General features: G+C 35.6%; 1 protein-coding gene across 1 annotated transcript in view; it reads left to right on the top strand.

Moving 5' to 3' along the window:
- Nucleotides 1–22,820, top strand: part of LOC136848450 (uncharacterized) — a 370,363-nt gene that overhangs the window by 317,078 nt on the left and 30,465 nt on the right. Inside the window, 3 exon segments of the mRNA XM_067120740.1 lie at nt 4,347–4,488; nt 19,775–20,334; nt 20,337–21,160. Of these exon segments, the coding sequence (XP_066976841.1) occupies nt 4,347–4,488; nt 19,775–20,334; nt 20,337–21,160 (1,526 nt within the window).

The raw sequence follows: 22,820 nt of genomic DNA, 5'->3' as shown, positions 1-22,820 counted from the left end.
ATATATATATATATATATATATTATATATATATATAATATATATATATATATACATACACACACACACACAACGTTCAAGTAGTGTTTTATGGGCCTTTTTATCTTCATATTATACTGTAGTATTACAGTAAAAGACATTCACATATACATATATATATATATATACATATATACAGTCCCCGCAGAAAGTCTTGTCTTAGTTGACACTACAAGAACAGTTTCTTCCAAAAACCGCACATGCCTCATATTTCCCTGACGAAAAAATCGTGAGCCAATAATTTGCTAGTTGTGAACTCGTTATCTCTTCCTTACAGTGTGGGCGTACGTGACAATTCTCTCAGTTATCTTTTCAAGGTCGTTTGGAAGAACTGTAATTCTCTTGAGTTGCTGCCAACTTTTACGTGTTTCACATGAATTTTTTTCCGATAAAGAGACCAATTGCAGTGTCTATATAATGCCTGGAGTATATACTTCGTTTAAAGATTGTGTGAAAGTGATTGAGTGTCACAAATTAGGCTTACAAACTAAAGATATTGTTAGACAAACTGATGTGAACCCACGAACAGAGCAGTGCATTGTTGCCAAGTACCAGGCAAAAGGCAGCAACCATGTACCGGAGCACAAAAAAGGGACAGGTAGGCCAATAAAAGTGGGTCAGAGAACCCTTAATGTCCTTGAAAGGGAAGCAGAAACTCACCCTTCGTATTCTGCCAGGAAATTTAAAGAAAGCAACCCACAGCTCCTTGGGGAGACGTCTGTTAGGACTATCCAAGATTACTTATCCAAGAGACTGGGTTTTAAGAATATTGTGGCACCAAAGAAGCCATTGTTAACTCCAGCACACCTGAAGAAAAGGGAGGCTTTTGTTAAAAGGTATGGTGGATGGGATGTAGGTGAGTGGCAGCGAGTGTGCTTCAGTGATGAAGCAACTTTTTATTGTTCTGGTGGCAGTTTTTCCAGAGTTTGGTGCAGTTCTACAGCCAACAAATTAGACCCCAAGTTTGTTAGGCCAAGGGAGAAATTTCCTCTGAGTGTTATGGTGTGGGGGTGTATGGGTATGGTGGTGTTGGGGACCTCGTGATATTCGAGAAAAATACCAGGGTGAATCAGCAGATTTATTACACCCTTTTAAACCTCTATTTGGAAGATAGTTTTACCAAGATGGGTTGCAGTATTTTTCAGCAAGACGGGACTACCTGCCATACAACACCATTGATAAAAGGGTGGTTAAAGGACTGTGGGGTAGAGTTCATTGAAGACTGGTCACCTAATTCCCCAGATCTCTCAACAATTGAGAACCTGTGGGCCATCATAAAACAGCAATTGCAGAGTGTTGACGTGTCAACTCCTGTAAAACTTGCCGCTGCCATCAAAGTTGCATGGGAATCGGTCAACACTGATCTCTGTGAGAGGCTGATTTCATCCATTCCTATCCGCCTCCAAAAGTGTAAGATAAATAAATATAATGTTACAAAATGTTAAGATGTAATTGGTGAGTACAGCAAGAAAATTTCATGTCTTAATTTATTATAGTATTTTTTTCTACCTATGCTTAAAGATAGGTGAAAGCTTTTACATACAAGAAATCACTACTCCGACAAGAGTTTCCAATATATATATATATATATATATATATATATATATATATATATATATATATATATATATATATATATATATATATATATATATATATATATATATATATATATATATCGTCTTACCCCATACAAAAATGGGAATAAAAGCACGTTAAAAGAAGAAGAAGATATATATATATATATATATATATATATATATATATATATATATATATATATATATATATATATATATATATATATATATATATATATATATATATATATACACACACACACCTATATATATACATATGTATATGTGTATATATATATATATATATATATATATATATATATATATATATATATATATATATATATATATACATATGTATATGTGTGTATATATATATATATATATATATATATATATATATATATATATATATATATATATATATATATATATATATATATATATATATATATATATATATATATATATATATATATATATATATATGAAATTTTATCACACCATGATTTATATACAACCATGAAGCTACAAAATTATCAATTCACGCTACCTCAGGATATCTCCGTTTGGAGAATTGTATTGAAGGGGAATTTATATAAGTGATATTCCAATTCATTTATCACTTATATAAATTCCTTTGACAATTCTCCAACGGAGATATCCTGAGGTAGCGTGAATTCGATATTAGCGACATTTGTAGCTTCATGATTGTATATATATATATATATATATATATATATATATATATATATATATATATATATATAATCTGTAATACTACAGTATAATATGAAGATAAAGGCCCATAAAACACTATTTGAATGTTGCAGCCATATATTTTGGGCACTTCCTTCTGTGAACGGGCACAGAAGGAAGTGCCCGAAGTATATGGTTGCAACGTTCAAATAATGTTTTATGGGCCTTTTTATCTTCATATATATAATATATTTATATATTTACATATATATACATATAAATTTATATACATACATATATATATATATATAATTTATATATATATATATATATATATATATATATATATATATATATGTGTGTGTATATATATATATATATATATATATATATATATATATATACTATATATATATATATATATATATATATATATATATATATATATATATATATATATATATATATATATATAAAACTAATGCATTTAGTTTCAAATGGAAATTAGTTTTTCATACAAGTCCATTATTTTTACTTTAGCCTCTTGTGTGTCATGGGAAAAATCCCAGACACTTCTTTAGCAGAAATATGATAAAAACAATTGATCATATTTGAAGAATTTGAGAACAGAGGTAGCCAGGGAGAACTTACTCGCCAAAACGAGCTAGATGATGCATGAACCTGTTACCAAAGACCTAACCCAAAAAACACTGAGTACAGACATAAATAAACGAATTGGGAAACAGTTGTTTTGAGATTTTGAGGGATTATGTTTAAAAAAAAGTTGTTAGTTTACCTTTGTATACCTGTTTCATATTTATGTAGAAAAATAAAAATAATTCCAGTATAGTAGGCCTCAATCAGCTGATTCTGAGAACATAAACATTAGCCCAGCCTACGTAAATGCATATGGCCAATGATCTGTTTTGTTTTTATATTGCGATGATATAACATTATAACAATACAGTATAAATGGATTCAGTAAGATAACAGTTTCATTACCATTACCTTTATCTTATATACAGCTGTAATAGCATATTTGACTAACACAAATGGATACTGTAACTGTAACACCCAGCTTAGGCCAATAGTTCACACATACACATTTGTTTCTTGTGTGTGGTAAAACAAAATGGTAATAACCGATAAGAAACTTGCCGTTTAAAAATACGTTGATGGTGATAAAACCATGGTAGGCTGTCTACCTACCAAATTGTTTGTCATTTATGAGAAAGACAAAAAGAATGGGTGGTTTTGTTTTTTCAGTGCATTTCATTTACAAGAACAACAAAAGAAAGGGTTGCTTTTTTTCAGTGTATTTTTGCAGCATATTTTGTTACAAAAATGGGGGATAAAAGGTAGATCATTTCCATTTGTGTAAAGTTTTCAGTTTTAGTTTGGTGCTTGTTGTTTATAAGCGTATGTAGTGTTGATGGTTATGAGGTATTGACCAGGTGAGGTGAGGAAAAGTACGAGTTGCCCTTGAACACCCGCAGATTTTTGTACTTTACCTTATCCAGATTTTGCTGTTATTCAAAAAGTCCCTGGCTCTATTAATCTGAATAATCAAGGGATTACTGTATATGAAAGTAAATATCAAAGAATTTACTCTTTATGTTTTGACTTTCTTAATAGTAGTCTTAAGAAAGGTGCAGGCATATGATGTAGTGCCATATTTTATCTTCACTTTTTACATTTATTGCTTAATTTTTTTAAGAATATGAAGGAATATTTAATCTAACATGTTACCTGCACATTTATAATGCATAATCAGTGAAGTGGTCCTGTTAAATTTTCTTGTGTATGTTGTTGATATTAAGGGCTTAATATTTGTCTCATAAGAGTCATTTATGTAAATCTTCAGTCACCATTTTAAATTAATCATTAAGAACATGCTAACAATATAACTATGAAATTTATCACAATTTACATTACAAAACAACTAACCACATAACAGAGTAGCTTGTGATGTCAGATTATATATTGAAATGTTACCACCATCCCCTTGGGTATTGCTGCCCCCCCATAGGTGAGGTTTCCCCCCAACAAGGTGGCGTTGTGCTGCACGACTCGGGTAGCGAACGTGGCCGCTTCGTCTGTGAGGTGTGTGGGTGTGAATGCCGTACAGCCGCAGGATTGAAGAGTCATACAACGGCTATGCATCAGACCAGGTCTGCCCCCAAAGTTTATTGTACTTGTGATTATTCACGATGTATACAATTGGTTCTAAGTAAGGGGTATAGATATTAGCTTTTGGTGCTATTTGGGAAAGCATGTACTTCCCAGCAGAGTGTGGTAGTTTCTGTCTTGTTTATCCTTATAACTAATCTAGAATAGTAAAAAATGATTGAATAGCAAGAGGATCTGGAGTTTCACAATAGTCTGTGTTTTGTGTTCATGTTTTGCTTAATAGTTTTTGAGCTACTTTATATTGAAGACAAGGTGCAGCATATGATTAGAATATAGATTTTCATAAGCTTTGGAAACTTTATTCTAGAAATTTCAGTTGGAAGTTTCATAGTGTATTAGTGCATGTGTATTTGTAAATCATCTGCAGCTTATTTTAAATTAGTAATATAATATAAAGTTTGGTCTCTTGGAAAGGATATCCTATTGTGTGATATAGTAAAAAATGTAGAAAAAATGTGTTTTGGAAGTTGGGTTTGAATGCAGTCAAAATAGCATGAGCAGCCATATCATTGTAGTTGACGTATTCTCATTTTCTCCTTGGTATTGTGACCTAGTACTGTTTTCTGTTTATCACTGTTGTTGGAATTAATGTTTAGTGTTAGTAACTTATTTTTGTGTGCATGGCCTGTAACATTTAGTAACTACTGTGTGTAATAGTTTTCTTGTTCTTCCTACCACTACTTACTTGCTTAATTGAACCATAATTACTGCTGCCAAAACTACTGGTCTGTCCACAGACTAAGCATTTGGTCTGTAAAAAAACTGTGGTTCTTGAAGTTTGTCTCAAAGGATTTACAATTAGTCCCCTCTCTACTTTTTTTTATTACCCTGTAAATGTTGGATCAGTGGCAGAAAATCTTTTGTGAAAGTGTAAAGGTTTGCTATTTTTTTAAAGTCAATAACTGTCACTCAGCATGCATGGGTAGTTTGTCCCTTACCTAGGAATAGATTCAACTACGTAAAGTTTGTTATTCCCTTTTTGTCGTCTTTACCATTTAAGGAATGAAGATTCTTCAAGATCCTCCTTCCCCCATTCCCATCTCCCATAGCTCTTGTTGTGAATATCACTTTAATTCATTATCTTCCCATATGGCTATTCTACTTAGTTAAGAGGAAACCTTCTGGATCAGCCAAGGAGAGTCTATAAGTATGACTTGGGTGTCTTATTTGACCACCGTAATAAAACTTTTAGGACCCTCAGAATTTTATCATAAACATAATGTCAGGTGCCTTGAAAAGCATGTTAAGGTCTTGCATACAAGGGTCAGGTAATGATATCTGCCAAGACCTTATTTGTTAAACAAGATTTGTGGATAAGTGTGGTTAAAAAAAAAAAAAAGAATCTTTCATTGAAATATGTATAATGAATTAATATATTTCACTCATTTATTTGATACTCTTCATTTAGTGGATAATGTTGCTGAATGTATTGATCGCAAGTCCTGGCAGTAGACAGGGTAGTGGTACAATATGTGACAGTTATTTTTGATGTTCAGTGTTCACATCTTTTGACAAGGCTTTTCAATTTACCTGAGGTTGAATTAGTTCACAGCAACTTTTTCCTTTGGTTGGTATGTCTGGTTGTTCACCATCCACAGTGTGGTACAGTAGCGCACAAAAAGCTGTGTAATTTCACTAGCATTTTCCATACAGTCGATCACATTTCTCTGCCTCTTGGAGGGGTATTCGGTGCATGATTGGAAGGATGACATAATACATGTAAATTTTTTAATGTATGTTGCTTTTGCTGATATTTGTTTACCAAGCTTGATCTTTTCTTAAACTGTTTTAGATTTTTTTTTTAAGCTTGATCTTTTCTTAAACTATTTCAGATTTTTTTCTTTCAGGTTCCATGTTAAACAGTCACATTTTTAAATTACTATGTGATTTTATGTATTTATGTATATTTTGGTATTGATAGGTTGCACTGATTTTTACTAAGAGTTAATTTTTTTAGGAAATATCTTTTTTATTTTTCCTTAAAATCATAAGCATATGTATTATTGGAATTTTGACTATAGATTCTTTTGCAATTGGAACTTGTTCAAAAGAAATCCAGTTTAATTTTAAAGCCTTGGTAAATTTTTTCTTAAAGTTTTTCCAGAATTGTAAAATTTTATAGTGAACTTTAGTTCTTTTAGACTTGCTATATCAGAAATGCATTTTCATAAATTTCTTTTTACTATCAGCTATATCAGAAATGGATTTTCATAAATTTCTTTTTACCATCAAATAGGGTTGATGGAGAGAATGTAGCCATAGATGAAAGTTTATGTAGCCAATGTCTCCCTTACATTTTAACCCCTTTTAAGATTTTTGTGTGGCTGGTTCCAAAACTTGTCTTAAACTTGTCTTTGGTAAAACCTGTGTTGTGGCTTACTGCTTATGTACTTAGAGATCATATTCATATACTGCTCTCTGAATTTGTTTATGATGATGGAGCTTTAATTTTGGTATCATTTTGAAATCAGAGAATTTTAGTTTATGTTAATATCTTTGAACATGTAAAACAACTCAGTTATATAGTCAGAATGATGTGGTGAACTTAGCTGGAAACAGAAATATCTTTACTTTTTGTGAATAAAAATTGTTCCTACACAAATACAAACCCTCGGTCTTTACATATGGGATTAAATTTCAGCGAGCGATCTAGAAAGACAGTCAGTCAGTCCTTCAATCTTGACACTCTGAAGCTGTTACTATTCAGCTCTGTCTCTAAGGACTTTGGCCATAACAGCCATCGACCATGCCACATTGAAAATATTACTTCTCGTCTGATCAGCGAAGTTAGCATAACTGGGTCAGGTCAGTACTTAGATAGATAACCTCCTGGAGCACTGGATTCTGTTGACGTTGCATCCATGGTTAGAAATATGTGACTAGTCAGTACTTGGATAAGTGACCTCCTAGAAACTTTAGATGCTGTTGATGCCTAGGAGACATCTTTTGCATCCAAGATTCAAATCTTGGGCTTACAACTTCCCGTTGTTCTGCCTGATTCATCAAGAGATCAACAGCACCTCCAGACTAAGTTCTGACAACTTGCTTTTGGTCCCTATGCAGTCAAGAAGTGGTGTCTGGGAGCTCCATTTCTTTTGACTTGATGCAGTTACACTCCCCCTGTGAGGAGTGGGAGATGTAAGCAACAGCTGTTGCCGCTGCAATTACCAGTTGATCTACAACCCGAGAGGGAGAGAATGTTATGTGGATCTTAAGACAGTTTCAGGAGTCTCAGGGTCCAAATAGGCACTCCTTTGATAGCAACGACACTAAGGTAGTGCCATGGTTACATTATCCTCCTCCAGAGATTTTTTATTCTTTTTAATATTTCAAGAGTCTCAAGATCCACAGTAGTGCCATGGTCAACAAAAGGTCCTAGTGTCCTTTCATCTAGTCTGTTGCAGTGCATGTACAATAGTAGATGGACGAACACTCAGTACAGTGGCCAACAGACATCCCTAGCAAGGTTCATGTAATTACAACAATTCATTTGCTGAAGTCAGGAGACAAGGGGCAGTTGATCTTGGCACCTTGACTTCTGGAAATATGTTCAACCTCTGAAGAAGATTGATTATGGTCCTTCTTTTCTCGACTTACTGAAGTTGGCGCTGTTCTGTTCTGACTTCTCGCACCCTTGATTAAAGCAAGACATTTCTGGTATCCATTTACATCTGGAAGCTTACACCTTTTGCCATTCCACATGTTTTGAAGGTGATCAGTGAGATGGATCTTTCTTGTGGTCCCAATGACAGTATGACATCTATGTTAACCTCCGTAAAGACTAGACTTTCAGCCTAATGCCAACGACTTGTTTGTTAGCTTTGAGTTGGCCGAGAAACGGTGTCCAAATTGTCATTTCTCTGACTAGTGAGATGTTCAAACAAGGGTACCTCGCAACTTTCTGGTGGACATCTGTACGTTTTGGTCCAGATCTTTCGAGGCCAGGGGCATCAGTCTATCCATCGCATTCAGGAAGAACCTGTCAGTCGAGCACTAGGATGGAAGGTAATCGTGTAGACCACATTCATCTCCCTTTACCTTGGGACATTGCCCATAGGTCCTTGAACTCCTTTTTCTTGGATCCTATGGTGGATGCTCAACAAGTCATGTAGTTCACCCAACTCTTAAGGAACAGGTTGCATCTTGCCTAAGGTGTGCAGCTGCAAGAAGAAGGTGTGTGTGTGTGTGTGTGTGTGGGACTGGCCTCCTCCCTTTCTCCTGTCTTCCTTCCTTTCCGATGGGCAGATGAACAGTGAACGAGCCGTCACATGCTGGACGGGCGTGTGTGCAGGTGATCTAGATGACTGAGTATCCTATCTATAATCTAGCTCTATTTGGATTAGTAGATGCAAATCCTTCCTTCTCTCTAGCAAGGGTGGAGAGGGACTGACCATGAGCAAACTAGTTGGTTATTCTTAGCTTTATAGTCTCCGACACTCTGGTTGATCCAAACCTTTTCAAATCAAGGATATTATATTCCTTTAATTCGAAATTCTCAGAAGTCTGATGATTGAACATGTCTCTTCTTCAGTAGATCAGAGGTATGGTCTCCTTCCTTTGCTCTTTTATGACTAGGAAGAGAGTACCCAGGTGAGCCAAACTACAGTCAGTTCAGAGATACAGCACTTAGAATCCTCCCTCCAAAAGTAAGTCTCCCATATGTAAAGACCAAGGATTTGTTTTTGTGTAGAAACAAGGGACAAACTTTTTAAGTAAATTGTATTTTTCCCAACATACAAACCTGAGGTCTTTACATAAATGGCCCACCTCTTACCACCCCTCATTCTGTTAGCTGGGCCAAAAGGTAAACTGCGTAGAATTGAATGCACACCAACTTGGTGGGCAGGACTTCCTCCCCTACCATAGGTTAAGTTAAGTATACCTTAGTTTTACCAGACCACTGAGCTGATTAACAGCTCTCCTAGGGCTGGCCCGAAGGATTAGACTTATTTTATGTGGCTAAGAACCAATTGGTTACCTAGCAATGGGACCTACAGCTTATTGTGGAATCCAAACCACATTATAGTGAGAAATGAATTTCTATCACCAGATATAAATTCCTCTACTTTTTCATTAGCTGGCCGGAGACTCGAACTTGGGCCTAGCGACCCTACCATAGGTAGCTATTACCATAACCACCTTGCAAAAGTTTAACGGCCAGATTTCCAGCTCTCTGAAAGTTAATCCCATATATAAAGACGTCAGGCTTGTATGTTAGGAAAAATACAAATTACTTAAAAAATTTGACATTTTCTAAAAATATATTAGAGGTTCATGCAGGGTTTTTGCACTGTGAAGAAATATAAATTTACTTTCCAGTAACATTTGTCTTATTGGTGTCAATTTTTGCATTTTAAGAGATGAAAGAAAAACTGGCATTTTTTTTATTTTCAGTTTTGATTTGATCTCTTGGAACAGTTCCTATTTGCACAAGAGGGGAAAAGGGTTAATCCATCTACCCCTGCATTCTCCAAATATCATGCCAGTGCTAACCAGTATCAATGTATTTAAGGATAATTTTTTATGGAAAATGCCATTTGGCATCATCAGAAATGCAAAGGTTATAAAAAAAATCCAAATGATAGGCTAAATTTTTGTCAGTAGTGAATGGTGTACACCCAAGAATTGCAGATCTGGAGAAAAGTTGGCTGTAAATGAGTTTTGGTGTTCCTGTGGTGACATCCAAGAACATGGTGTATTGTGGAAATGGATGAAATCATGAATTTAATTATTGAGTTAAAATATACTTTTCATTACCTGCATTATCTGAACATGTTTCAGTGTAAGCTGCTGTATTTCTGCCAATACAGTCAGCCTTTGATGTTATCTAAGATTGCTCACCTTAGAAGTTTGTAATGTATACGGTACTGCATATTGATTCAAGAACTACATCAGAATTTTTAAAGTTATAATCTAAACAAGACTTCTTTATGGCAAATGCAGAATTCTTTAACCAAATGCAAGCCTCAGAGAATTTGTGTGATGTTATGTTAGATGTCACAATGAATAAGAATTGGAGGCAATGAAAAATCATATAATTTAGTAAAATAAGCAAAAAAAAAAAAAAACATTAGACAGGCTCATCTACCTCTGTTGGGCTGGTTGAGTGTAATAAAACTTTCATTTTGAATACATGGTAAAAGATATGTAGGTAATTTACCCACTGGTAACAAATTACAAGTGATTAAAACATATACTGTATATACTCACGTATCATGTGAATTTTGAAGACCCAATTTTGAAGCTAATTTTAAGGGGTTGCATCATACACGAGATATAAAATTAACGTATGTAACATTCACGTATTTGTATCGTACAGTCATACTTCGAACGCAAGCGAGGTTAGGTTCCAGAACCCCTCGCGCAGGGTGAATTTTCGCATAAGTTTGGCATGGTCTCTAGAAATGCTAATAAATGCTTATTTCTCAAGTTTAAACACTAAATATGACCCTAATCGTTCTCCCAAATTATCAAGTTAACTTTGAAATGAAATTAAAGTTACTGAATTTAATTTAAAAGTTAACTTAATACATTACCCTTAAAAAAGAGAAATAAATGGTTGACATAAAAACTGAGATTTGGAAGAGAATTTCTCTCTCTCTCTCTCTCCCCTTCAAATCGATCTATTTTTAGAAATGTCTGAACCTCTTTTTAACAATTTCTTTATCCTGCGTCTCTTTCTCTTTGTTCTGAAATGCTTTTTCATGAACAAACAGTGTTTTATATTTTGACTAATACAACTCTTAGTTATTATGTCTCTATGTTTTAGAACGTATTTGCAACACTAGCGTATTTACACTTCGTAGACGATACAGGTCAAATTAGATCAATTTAAACTATCTACTGTACAGAGAATTAATAAGTTGTAAAAATGTGAGAGAGAGAGAGAGAGAGAGAGAGAGAGAGAGAGAGAGAGAGAGAGAGAGAGAGAGAGAGAGAGAGAGAGAGAGAGAGAGAGATATTGTCCCACTGAAATATCAAGTTATATTATTTATGAATTATTACGGAGAGAGAGAGAGAGAGTTATTCTTACGTTAGATATCAAAAGATGGAAATTCAGTATTAAACCAACTATTAAATGAAATTAAAGTTACTGTATTTTCATTTAAAGTTAGCTTAATACATTACCCTTAAAGAAAGAAATAAATGGTGTGACTCTCTCCCCCATTCCGTCGATCTATTTTTAGAAGTCTCCTCAACCCCGTTTTAAAAAACTCCTTTATTCTGTCACTTTCTCTTTGTTCTGAAATGCTCTATGTTCTGAAATGCTCTATGTCTCTGTGTTTTAGAACAACACATTTGCAGTTTGTAAAGGGTACAGGTAAAATTAGATCAATTCAAAATTATCTACTGTACAGTTAAAGACATATAGAGAAACTAGTGCTGTAATACGTAGGTTGGCTGACTTCAAACGAGAGAGAGAGAGAGAGAGAGAGAGAGAGAGAGAGAGAGAGAGAGAGAGAGAGAGAGAGAGAGAGAGAGAGAGAGAGAGAGAGAGAGAACAGTTGTCCTTACTTAAGAGAGTGAATTTTTTTACACACACACACACACACACAGGACACACACACACACACACACACTTACAAGACAAAATTTTACCACCGATTAGCAACACTCCCCTTCTTGTCATGTTAAATGACATGTTGGACAGCTTTTGCCTTCACCTCCTTCTTACAAAAGATGATGGAAGAATTTGTTTGTTCAAAATAATACAAATTTTGTAATTACAGTTTTATTATTATTATTATTATTATTGTTATTATTATTATTATTGTTATTATTATATTATTATTATTATTATTATATTATTATTATTATTATTATTTGAAAATTAGTACTTATTATTAGGTAAAAAGTTTATTTATCATACAAATAAACATACCCGTATACATGTACCATAAAAATTCATCTCACTAGAAAAATTCATCTCACTAGAAGAGAGAGAGAGAGAGAGAGAGATTATTACTTTTAATAATATTTAATGTTATTTAATTTACACATAAAAGCTTGAAAACTTATAAATTACATAAAAAAATTAAACAAACACTTTTGCTGGGTTTCTCAGTGTTCGCAAATGTTCGTGTGTCTGTGAAAAACTCGTGTATGACCATTAATTAGGTTCTAATGAAAATTTCGTGTGTCTGTGAATTCGTGCAACTCGAATCGTGCAAGTTCAAGGTATTACTGTATTATAAAATACAAACATAACAAATATACAACTTTTCCATGGATCGATTTAAAAGTTATCCTTTACTTGACTGTATCCAATAATATTGTATGTGTTCTCATATTACTATTGTATTATACAATAAAAACATAGTGATCAATGTTTTGGTTTGGAAATCAAGTGAGGGTGAGTATGAGGTAAGTATTTTGCCGTAATTGACTCGATTCAGAGCGATTTTCTTGCTCTGAGTTAATGAATCTGTAGATACTCTGTTTATATGGGACAAGGTTATTTTTCGAGATATGAAATGTTTTTAAGTCGAAATAAGACAAATACGTCTCGTTGTGAACTAAAATGAGTTAATTTTTACATTAATAGATGGCATTGGGGGCATGTTTTTACTCTTAATTTCATCATAATACGAGCTTTACTTATTTATCTTTTATCGGTGTGAAAATGACAGTAAAATGTGTTCTTTCATGCCCATTAGTTTTGATTAAAATACTTTTTCTCCAATTTTATTCATCAATGTTGCTGATGCACGATAATTTATAGTCATTAGCAGTTTGAATATTGTTTTCTCAGCTTCAGCTACAACTTGCAGCTTAAATTTAGTAGTATGTTTCCTTGCCGATCTTTTCTCCGTAGCCAGTAAAGGTATAATGTAAAAATATATCAGTCCTGTTCTACTTAACGTCATCTGTACTATAACTACGGTAATTTTTTACTGTGGTTGAAATGCAAGCAAAACAGTAGTTGTTATCAGATTCAGTTGTTCATAGCAAAACAGCTGTTTCTCGTTCAGTTGTTTATGAGTGTACATGTTTACGCAGTGAGTATAACGTTACGAACAGTACTTTTATTATTCTCTCACTTTTTTAACTTATTTACCTAGATGAGATGGAGGAAAAGAGGTTAGTCTATTGTATTTTGGTCTCTCAAAAAATGGAACTCGCATGATACATGAGATAAAGATAAAGTTATTTTTTTCAGGGTGAAAATTTGGGGGTTGCTCGATACGTGAGATCGTACATTACATGAGTATATACGGTATCATATATTGTCATTATTACTGGTAACGTGTATAATAAAAAAAAACATCGATATCTGATTTTGGTTGCTTATGGTACATAATATATATTTATAATGTAATCATTGGCATCGAGTGCTTATATGTAAATGTACTCAGCATTTAAGGGTTTGCACCTGGTACTCTAAAAGTATAAAAGTTTTAAAAAATTTATTAAAGACAGTCTCAAAATTCATGAAGTAGAATAATCTCAGAACTTGTTTTAAGCTCAGTGGTCTTAACTAGTTATTATCACTGATGTTTTTATGCCAAGTTTTCCATTTACAGGGTTGGATGTGTTTAATGAAAAATAACAACAGAAAGAGGTTATGGAACTGGCCAGGGGGTTAAAAACATATTTCTGACCTCATCTTGAAGTGATGAATATGACAAAAAAATACTAAGCCTCATACTAGTGATAAACATGACTAACTGCAATATGGAATTTCACATTGAATAAGAAGCATGGTAAAAATATACTTCCGAACTCCATGGGAAGAAAGCCTTTAATGCAAAGTATTTTCTTCATTTATTACTTTGTGTATTTATCACAAAACAATATCAGTAATAAAATATCTTTTTAGCTGCCCATTCCACAGCTTTCCCATCCATAAAAAAGAATATATGCCACAAAGTGAAAGGTAAATAATCATATCTAAAGCAGTCAGTGTAGATCGTAATTTTGACCTCATCCTGTCTCAGGTTGGTGGGAAAGATGTATTTAAAATAATAGTAGGTGGTATACTGTGAAATAAAATAACTTTGTTTTTTATTTGTTTCATACCATCTTTGGTTGTTAGCTTATGGTACATTTGATAGTTTCCTGTATACTCATAATTATTGATTGCCTTGACAAGGATACAAATCTTCATCTATTTTATGGATATACCTCTAGTGAAGCTGGTTCAGTTGTTGAACTTGGGATCAAGATAGTTACTTAGTGGCAGGTAAGTGAGGGGGGTTGGAGGTATTACCCACTCATTTGACTGTCAGTATTTGCTCCTCCTGTGCTGCATTCCTGTTAAGACATCTCCACTGCTGCTGGACTTTATCATGAGTGCTCATTTAAAATTTGGAATAGCTCTCTCCTTGTTAGAGGGATGACAGCTAATTCTCCTTCTAGAAATTTTATTGACATTCATGGAATTGTTATAAGCTGAGAGAAGTCATACCAAAATGCAAGCAGCAGATGAAGTATTATTGGGCATACTGGTTGACTTGGTAGCATCAAAAGCTTGAAAGTGCAGCAAGTTTAGAGAGATGTCATTGGTTAAAGCAACTGGTCACCTCCAACACTCCTGAGGCCCCAGGCAGTTGGTGAAGGATGATTTTGCCTATTGGGTAGGTGAGAGGAACTCCTGGGGGTTTCGTCAAAATTCCCACCATGGAGATGCTTCTGTTTATGGGTTACATTCTAGGATGGGTGAGCAGCATACCTGGACAGCCCCTTAATTTAGGGGTTTGTGGATGAGAGACAACTTTCACCTGCGCATCAATGTTTTGGTATTGTGAGGGGCACCTTTGGCACTACAAACATTTACAGATCAGTTGATAGGCCATTCAGTTGATAGGCCATTCAGTGGTGATGATAAGCAGCAACATAACCATTGTGATATGTAAACTAGAAAGGAGGTAGGGACCATCTTCATTTGTTGGTCACTCGAGAGTTATCCCTCTTGTCGATGCCACTACACTTCACAGATTGTGGACTTCATTTGCCTCTGCTAAGATAAGTTTCCTTCTGAAGGGCATGGCCTTCCCTGCTTCAGCTTTGCTGTGCATTGGCTAGCCTTGTCCACCCAGACTCAGACCTAGACTGATGTGTGTCCCTAGTGCTCCAAAATCTCACCTGATTGTATGAACCATGTGGCAGGCCCTCAAGTTCTTTAGAACAGAAAAGCATCTTGTGTAAGTTCATGGGTGGCATAAGGTTAGACTAATGAAGGGTGACTGGTTCTCCTTCCCTCTTTCTTCTGTCCAATAGCCCAGCGGTCGTTTACATCCTATCTTTAACCATAGTTTGTAGATGTGACTCCATCAATTGCTATTTTAACATGGGGGCCAGTAAAACTGTTATCTTGGGTCTAATTATAATATTGCTACCTCTTGAGCTGGCACTCCATTGCTTTAAAAATGGGAGGACCAGCTTCCTTATTCTTCCTAGAGCTAGGCTACAAATAAGTCAGATTTTGCATGGGACTCTGTCAACCTCAGCATCACATATGCTAGTTTGTACAGGTTACAGGATTCATCCTTTCCTTGCTCATATATGTGACTGGGAAACTAACAATTTTAGGTAGGAGGAAGATTACCAATCTTGTTCTGTGGACAAAACCACCAACCTAAGGAGAGAGGCTTCATAAAAAAATGAAGGTTATTGGCAGATTTTGAAGATGATTTGCACTTGTCCGTGTCACTATAAGAAAAAGTGAATGTTGATAATTGAGTGAGAGGATGGTACTCTCATCCCCTCACTCAGCTGCCTCTAGTTAACTACCTTGTTAACAAACTTCAGTGATCAAAACAGTTTTTATGAAGGTACACTATATCCAATAAAAAAAATTCAGATTTGTATAAATACAAAGTGTGAATTATCTTAATATTTTTTATTTTTCAGAGTTACCAAATTTAGGAATTTATTTATATGTAGGGATTTATTTATATGATAAAAAAGACCATAAAAAGTGCTGGTATGCTAAACTAGAATATGTCCATTTAATAGTTCATTTGTATGGTTCCGTGGGGCTGATTTTCAAAACAAGTTTACAATTAATTATGTGCAACCATGACCCTAGTGAGGCAGACACAAAAGAGTTCTTGAGAGTGTCCAATCAACAAACTAGAGGGAGAGAGTCAGAAAGATATTGTCCTTTGTAGGCACGACTTCAGGAGAAGGGCAAGGTAATGAAAGCCTTGTAGTCCAAGAATGAGTCCATACTGGAAGGAGATTTCCAACCATGAACTCTAAGGTAAATGGGAGGCCCCATCAAAGATCAAAAGTTGGAATGTGAGATGCTTTCGGACAAGATACGGAACCTATTAAAGCACTAAGAAGGGGACAAGAGCAAACAGGAACATAGCCTTCAGGTGTAGAAAACAGTAATAATTTGTCAACACGAGCCAATAAAACAAGAGAAGTCAATAATACTGCCATCAAAGAGCAGCTTGTAAGCTGTGAAAGTCCTTAGAATTACAGGAACTAAAGACAAAAAAGCATGTAAAGTTTTGTTGCTGCTGTGAGCTCATTCTTAGTGGAGGAATCTTGAAGAGAGGTTGGGTAAAGGTTCTTTAAAAGAGAAAAAGCAAATAAATGTTTCCCAGAGAGGAGAATTCTGTCAATATGGAAACCCAAGGACCAGGGCAAATGAGAACACCAAACATTGTACCAAACTATGAATCACATCACATGAGTATGTAAAGGGTGGAGGGATAGGATCTTCATGTGAAAGTCACTGTCAAGAGCTCTGCAGAGCCACCTTCCCTTATTAATGTTGTAAAACCAATGGATCAATGAGCAGAAGTCACAGCTATGGCTAAAAAAATAGTTAAACAACCCTCGTGGATACCCAGCACCCAAAAATACCAAGCCTGTCTGCACCCCCAAAACAGGAGAGTACAAAGATACCTAGACCATCCCCAGCCTGGAGTGTGGCAACAAGGGCCCAAGTTGCTGAGCCCAACTCTGAGAATAAAGCTTATGGATCATGGCAGTTAGAGACTTTGCAAACAGGTAAAGCAAAGGCTTCCTCACTTGCACTACGGGTCTTTGCATACATTTAAGGGAAGGAACCACTCCAAAAGAAGGACCTGATGATAAGGAACACAAGACATCTTGAAGATGTAGGTGAATCATGGATTGATGGTGACCTCATACTATACAGCAAGCATAGAAACTTGTTCTTGTCCTTTCCCAACTTGAGAAGGTCACGTTGGAGAAATAGTAGGCCATAATTCTGAAGCAGCAACTCAGCAAGATGTTACAAAGATGAGGGAGTCCAAGAAGACTGGCTGCAGATTAGAATCTAAGCCCAGCGACTCTACCCTCAACCAGACAACCTTCACTGGATACTGCATCAAGAGGGGCAGCTGTTCCTTTGACACTGTTTGAAGCACCGGAACATGAGCAGCACAGTAAAGGTAAGAATCAAATAAACTTCTTCACCATTTACTATGGAACTGCTGTTGATAAAGATTGTGAACTTCAAGAGGGAAATCCTGATAAACGAAGACCCAAAAGACTGTCTTGGCATGCAATGAAACTGCATGAAGGGAACAGCTGCTGAGGCAACTTCAAAGTTTCCCCAAGAGGTACCATGAAAATGGTAACCTTCCCAAGCCATGCCTTCAAGGCAAAAGTGTTGGAGCAGATGTCAGAAGGATTAAGAGGTGACTGGCCTCTTCCCCCAAAAGACAGACTTAACGCATAAGGAGTGAGACCGCATCACCATTTGTATCAAAAGGGCCAGGTTGAACTTTACCAAGTAGCACTGTAGGTAAAAAGTTCCAGTAGATTGAAAAAACAGTAAGTGGCTCTTCAGTGCCCCTGTTGAAGATGCTGAGGTAAGCTTGATGAACTGGTACTAACAGAGGTACAGGTGTAGAGAATGAGTCCAGAGAGCATGGCAGCAAGAGTCCTGTAATGTTCAGAGGGACATTACACAGACTAGATACAAATGGTCTGTCACAGTAAAGCATGAACATGGCAAAGAAACAAGAAAATAATCATGAGAGCTGTAGGAATGGGATGAACAGGCATAAGCATCTTAGGTCCAACATAGCAAAGATGATATGCACCAATATCCCCTGAAGTCTCCAAGAAACCCAAAGCATCCCTTGATGGCCTCCATCAGAAACAAGACAGCAAAGTGACGTAATGAGTACTTACAACACGATCTAAAAAGGTAAAAATATTACATGTGAACTGCTTCAGAACATGGAATATGTAAAAACCCATGAGAGAGAAATGGCGTGAATTACACAATATTATTTGGAAAGAACTTGGTTTAGATCTTTGGAAGCACAGGGAACATCCAACATCACTGAAGGTACACAGAAGGATAAGATCCATTAGTTGGTGGAGAGAGCTGGGCATGTGTGATAGAACTTTTTTTCTTTTAACTCTTTTAAGTTGGTGCGGCTTGATCCTATGATTAGCCCCTTGAGAATGGCATGCATCAATTAACATGCAGTGATTGCATTGGCAATCTTACAGCACATCCTATGATGATAATTATTTCGTGCCATACTATTTGAATGAATTTTGCAAGATAACATTAAAATTACATGATTGGACCATAACTGTAAGTGAGGCAACTGTTATGGCAACGCTTAAACTTTGGCTCAGTGGGGGTAGCCGATAAGATTTCATGAGGACAGGTGTTGCATCTTGTCTCAGCAAATCTTGCATTTATTGTCCATAAATTTATGTAGGGAATGTTGCTGTTTTTGGTTCTTATTTAGTTCCTTTATCTCTTTATGATAAAAGAAGCTGGTATTTTTTGAGTGCCTTGGCAGAGGCCCCTTACAAAATTGGAAATATTATCTCTCAAATTTTTGTGGTAGGTACAGAAAAATTTTTTGAGTATTTTTTTTTAGACATGTACAGCTATATATCTTCTTTCCACTAATGTGAATTTTTTTTAAACTGGCCAACCTTAAAGTTTGCCCAGTCAGGGTGTTTGTTAGAATATATTTATCCTGGCTAGTGAGGCTTAATGGGTTATGTATGAGAAACTTTAATTTATTTGTAGCAAGTGCTGTATTTAACTCTTAACACTTTTACTCAGTAAGTCAATAATTTAGTCTGTTGCTCCTCTGTGTTAAGAGTAACAGAACACAGCATTTTGATGAATTGTTCAGATCCAAACTTGAACCTCAATTATATTGTAAGTTTTTAAGATTTCAGTAGGGCTGGAAGGTTTAGTCCCAACTGTCTTTTTTAATGCTACTTTTTATAAGTATTCTAAGAATTCTTAATAGGATCATTTAAAAAGGTAACAGTAACTGATCTTGATCATTTGTGTTTTAACAGGTTCAAATGCCATTATTGCCCATTTGCCAGCAACAGTGAAGATGCAGTGAAGCAGCATTGTAGCTTGAAGCATCCCAAGCTACAGAATGAAGTTCTTGATGTTTCCCAGCGAACTCGTTTGCAGAAAGAGGAATATTTACTTACAGAATCTGGAGGCCCTACATCTGCAAGTAGCCAAGAGGCAAGTGAAGCTGAAGGATCAGAAACTGGAAAGTCGTGTAATGAAGGAACTGAGAAGCCAGACAGTGTGAAAATATATAACTGTCAATATTGTCCATTTTCTACAAACATCCAGTCTTCACTTAATACTCATAATCGCAAAAAGCATGTTGACACTCGCATGTACCGATGCAATCATTGTAATAGTCGCTTTGCTACTAATAATGATACGATGCGGCATCATCGTTGGAAGCATCAGCAACTCAAGCCAGATATCACTTACTTAGATCAAGCAGAAGGACTTTCAGTGCCTGAGCCAAGTGATGAAGAAAACTCTAGTACGGTATTCTCATCTCCAATTTCTGACAGTTCTGGCAAGAAATCTCATCGCCACATACCTGGTCAAGATCTTCCCAAAAAAATAGAACCAGGACTCCTGTTCATAGTAGGGCTAGTTCACCTGTACCTAGGACAGAGAGTGCCAATTTACCTAGTGTTGAAACCTTGCCAGTGGCACCATTGTTGAAGAGTACTGTTGAATCTCATGTGGTTTACAGTTGTTGTCATTGTAGTCATAAGTCAAGCAAAGAGGTGATGGATGATCATATGAAAAAGCATCATAGAGACATGCCTTATCAAGTCAGAAGAGAGGAAGCTGACAAGGTATTTACTGAGGTTTACATATATAAGTGCATTCATTGCATTGTGGAAAGTATTTCCCATGCACAGTCCATGGATCACTGGATCCAGAATCATGCATTATTTGACTTCAAGTATCAGATGGTATTAAGACATTCAGGTGAAGTGTCCAATCAGGTTGTAACAAGTACAACTACTGACAAAGACCTTTCCGAATCAAGTGTTGTAGATCCAGACAAATTTTTGAATGATGATACAGGACTAAGTACAAGTGGGAGTGATTTTGGTGCTGAAGTTACTTCAAGTATGGTTAGTACTAGCAGCTTGGAAGGAGTTAGTACAAGTGTTGGTAACCCATTATCTATTGCGAAAAGAAGAGGAAGTGGTCTTGATATTGTATCTCCTCATCGCTATAGTTTTGACACTGAAGAAGAAGACCAAAGTGAAATGGGTGACAGCATTGATGAAGATGGAGATAGTACTATACAAAGCAGCTCAGATGTAGAGAGCCAGGACATGATGTATAAATGTGGCTACTGTAAAAAAAGTAGTTCCAGACTACATGAGATGGAAGCTCATATGACTAAAGTAAGTTACTTTGTTTTTTAGTATTTTCAGAGTAAATAGATACTCACTATGAAATAAGAGCAGTAACAATAAATTAGTATATTTTTTACTTTATTTGAGCATATGTACTGTAAAAGCACTGCATAAACAGAAAGAAAATTGTATATTTTGTTATTGTCAATGATGTTAGAAATCACATCTCAGATCCACAATTACCTTCAACTGAATACAGCCACTACCCACTTAAGAACAGCCATTCCGGACGGCTGTTCATATCTTGAATTATTCGTAAGTTGGTTGTCAGTATGTAGTGCATAATTTTTGTTGATGTTCACATTCCCAAGTTAACTCGGGAGTCATGGATTATACTGTTTTCACTGTATTTTTAAATCATACAGTATTATAAAGAATTATTTTGGATGTTAGAAAAGTAAAAATAAGAAAACATTTTGATTCATGCAACATTCAAAATGTAGTATTTTTCCATGCTTTGAAAGTTATGAACTTGGAGAGAATTTTGCAGGAGCATTGGGAGTTCACAAAGTAAACAATGCACACTGCCATCTTTTAACAAAAATACATTCTAAATGTTTCCTATGGGGAGAGGAAATATAGAAAATGGGAATTCATCAAAGAAGGTAAATCAGGAAGCTAGACATATGTAGGAATATTTTAAGAGTATGAATGAGTATTCTTGTGATTGTAAGCAAAATACATGGTAGTTAACCATGAGAATACTCAAGATAATCATGGAAGGGTTTAAATGAACAGGTTCTTCTTCCTTGTATTTTGTTCTTTGCAAAAATTCTTACCAGCAGAATAGGCGCACAAAGCAAAATTTGAACTTTCTGGTGGCAAAAGGGAGTGCTCCAAACGTAATTTTAACTTGTGATCCTCTCAGTTTGTATCTCTGACTGTTCATAACATGAAAGTTTATAAGTAGGGTGGTGACTATATTCTCTTATTTTTATTGGCTAGCAGGACTGCTACTAAGTAGTTAGAATTATATGTGAAATATGACTATAGTAGCATCTTGGCTTAATAAATGCTGTAGGAGTTTGGCTTTTTAAGTATCAAAGTCTCTAAGTAATTAAAACCTTATATTTCTAGGCTCGACCTGTGTCACCCAGTGAAATGGTTCCAATAGCACACATTTCTAGGTATAACTATTGCTAAATATACCAGAGAAAAAAGCTATCCATAATGCCGGGGTTACTATCCCCGGATCGAGCACCATAATGGTGTCGGTATGCACTAGGGGTGAGTGGAAGTCACTATCACAGGTCTTCATCCTATAGATCTCTCTACTCTCGAAGTCCAAAATTTGGGTGTGCCGTACTAAGGATTGCCTCCCGCTCACCCACTAGGTCTCCCACATGACCGCCATTCCATTCTAATTTTAGCACAAGCTACGAGTACACGTAAACATTTTGTTTTGTGATTGTGTTTCATTTTTTGGCAGCTCATCATGTCCTCCACCGAGATTTTCCCACCATCTAAGTTGAGTACTATTTCTGATTGATTTGTTTAACGCAAGAGGCATCGTAATTATGAAATGTACATAAATATTGTTTACCAGTATAAACAGTTCTGTTTCGCAGCCGAGCGTGGGCTGTATGTGTGCCTCTTTCCCGTTTTCGATCTTCAATCTCACCTTTTCTATTAAAAGAACGAATTCTCC

Source organism: Macrobrachium rosenbergii, chromosome 2 (genome assembly GCF_040412425.1).
Source record: "Macrobrachium rosenbergii isolate ZJJX-2024 chromosome 2, ASM4041242v1, whole genome shotgun sequence".
In the NCBI taxonomy this organism is placed as follows: domain Eukaryota; kingdom Metazoa; phylum Arthropoda; class Malacostraca; order Decapoda; family Palaemonidae; genus Macrobrachium; species Macrobrachium rosenbergii.
This window is presented reverse-complemented; position numbering and strand designations above follow the sequence as displayed.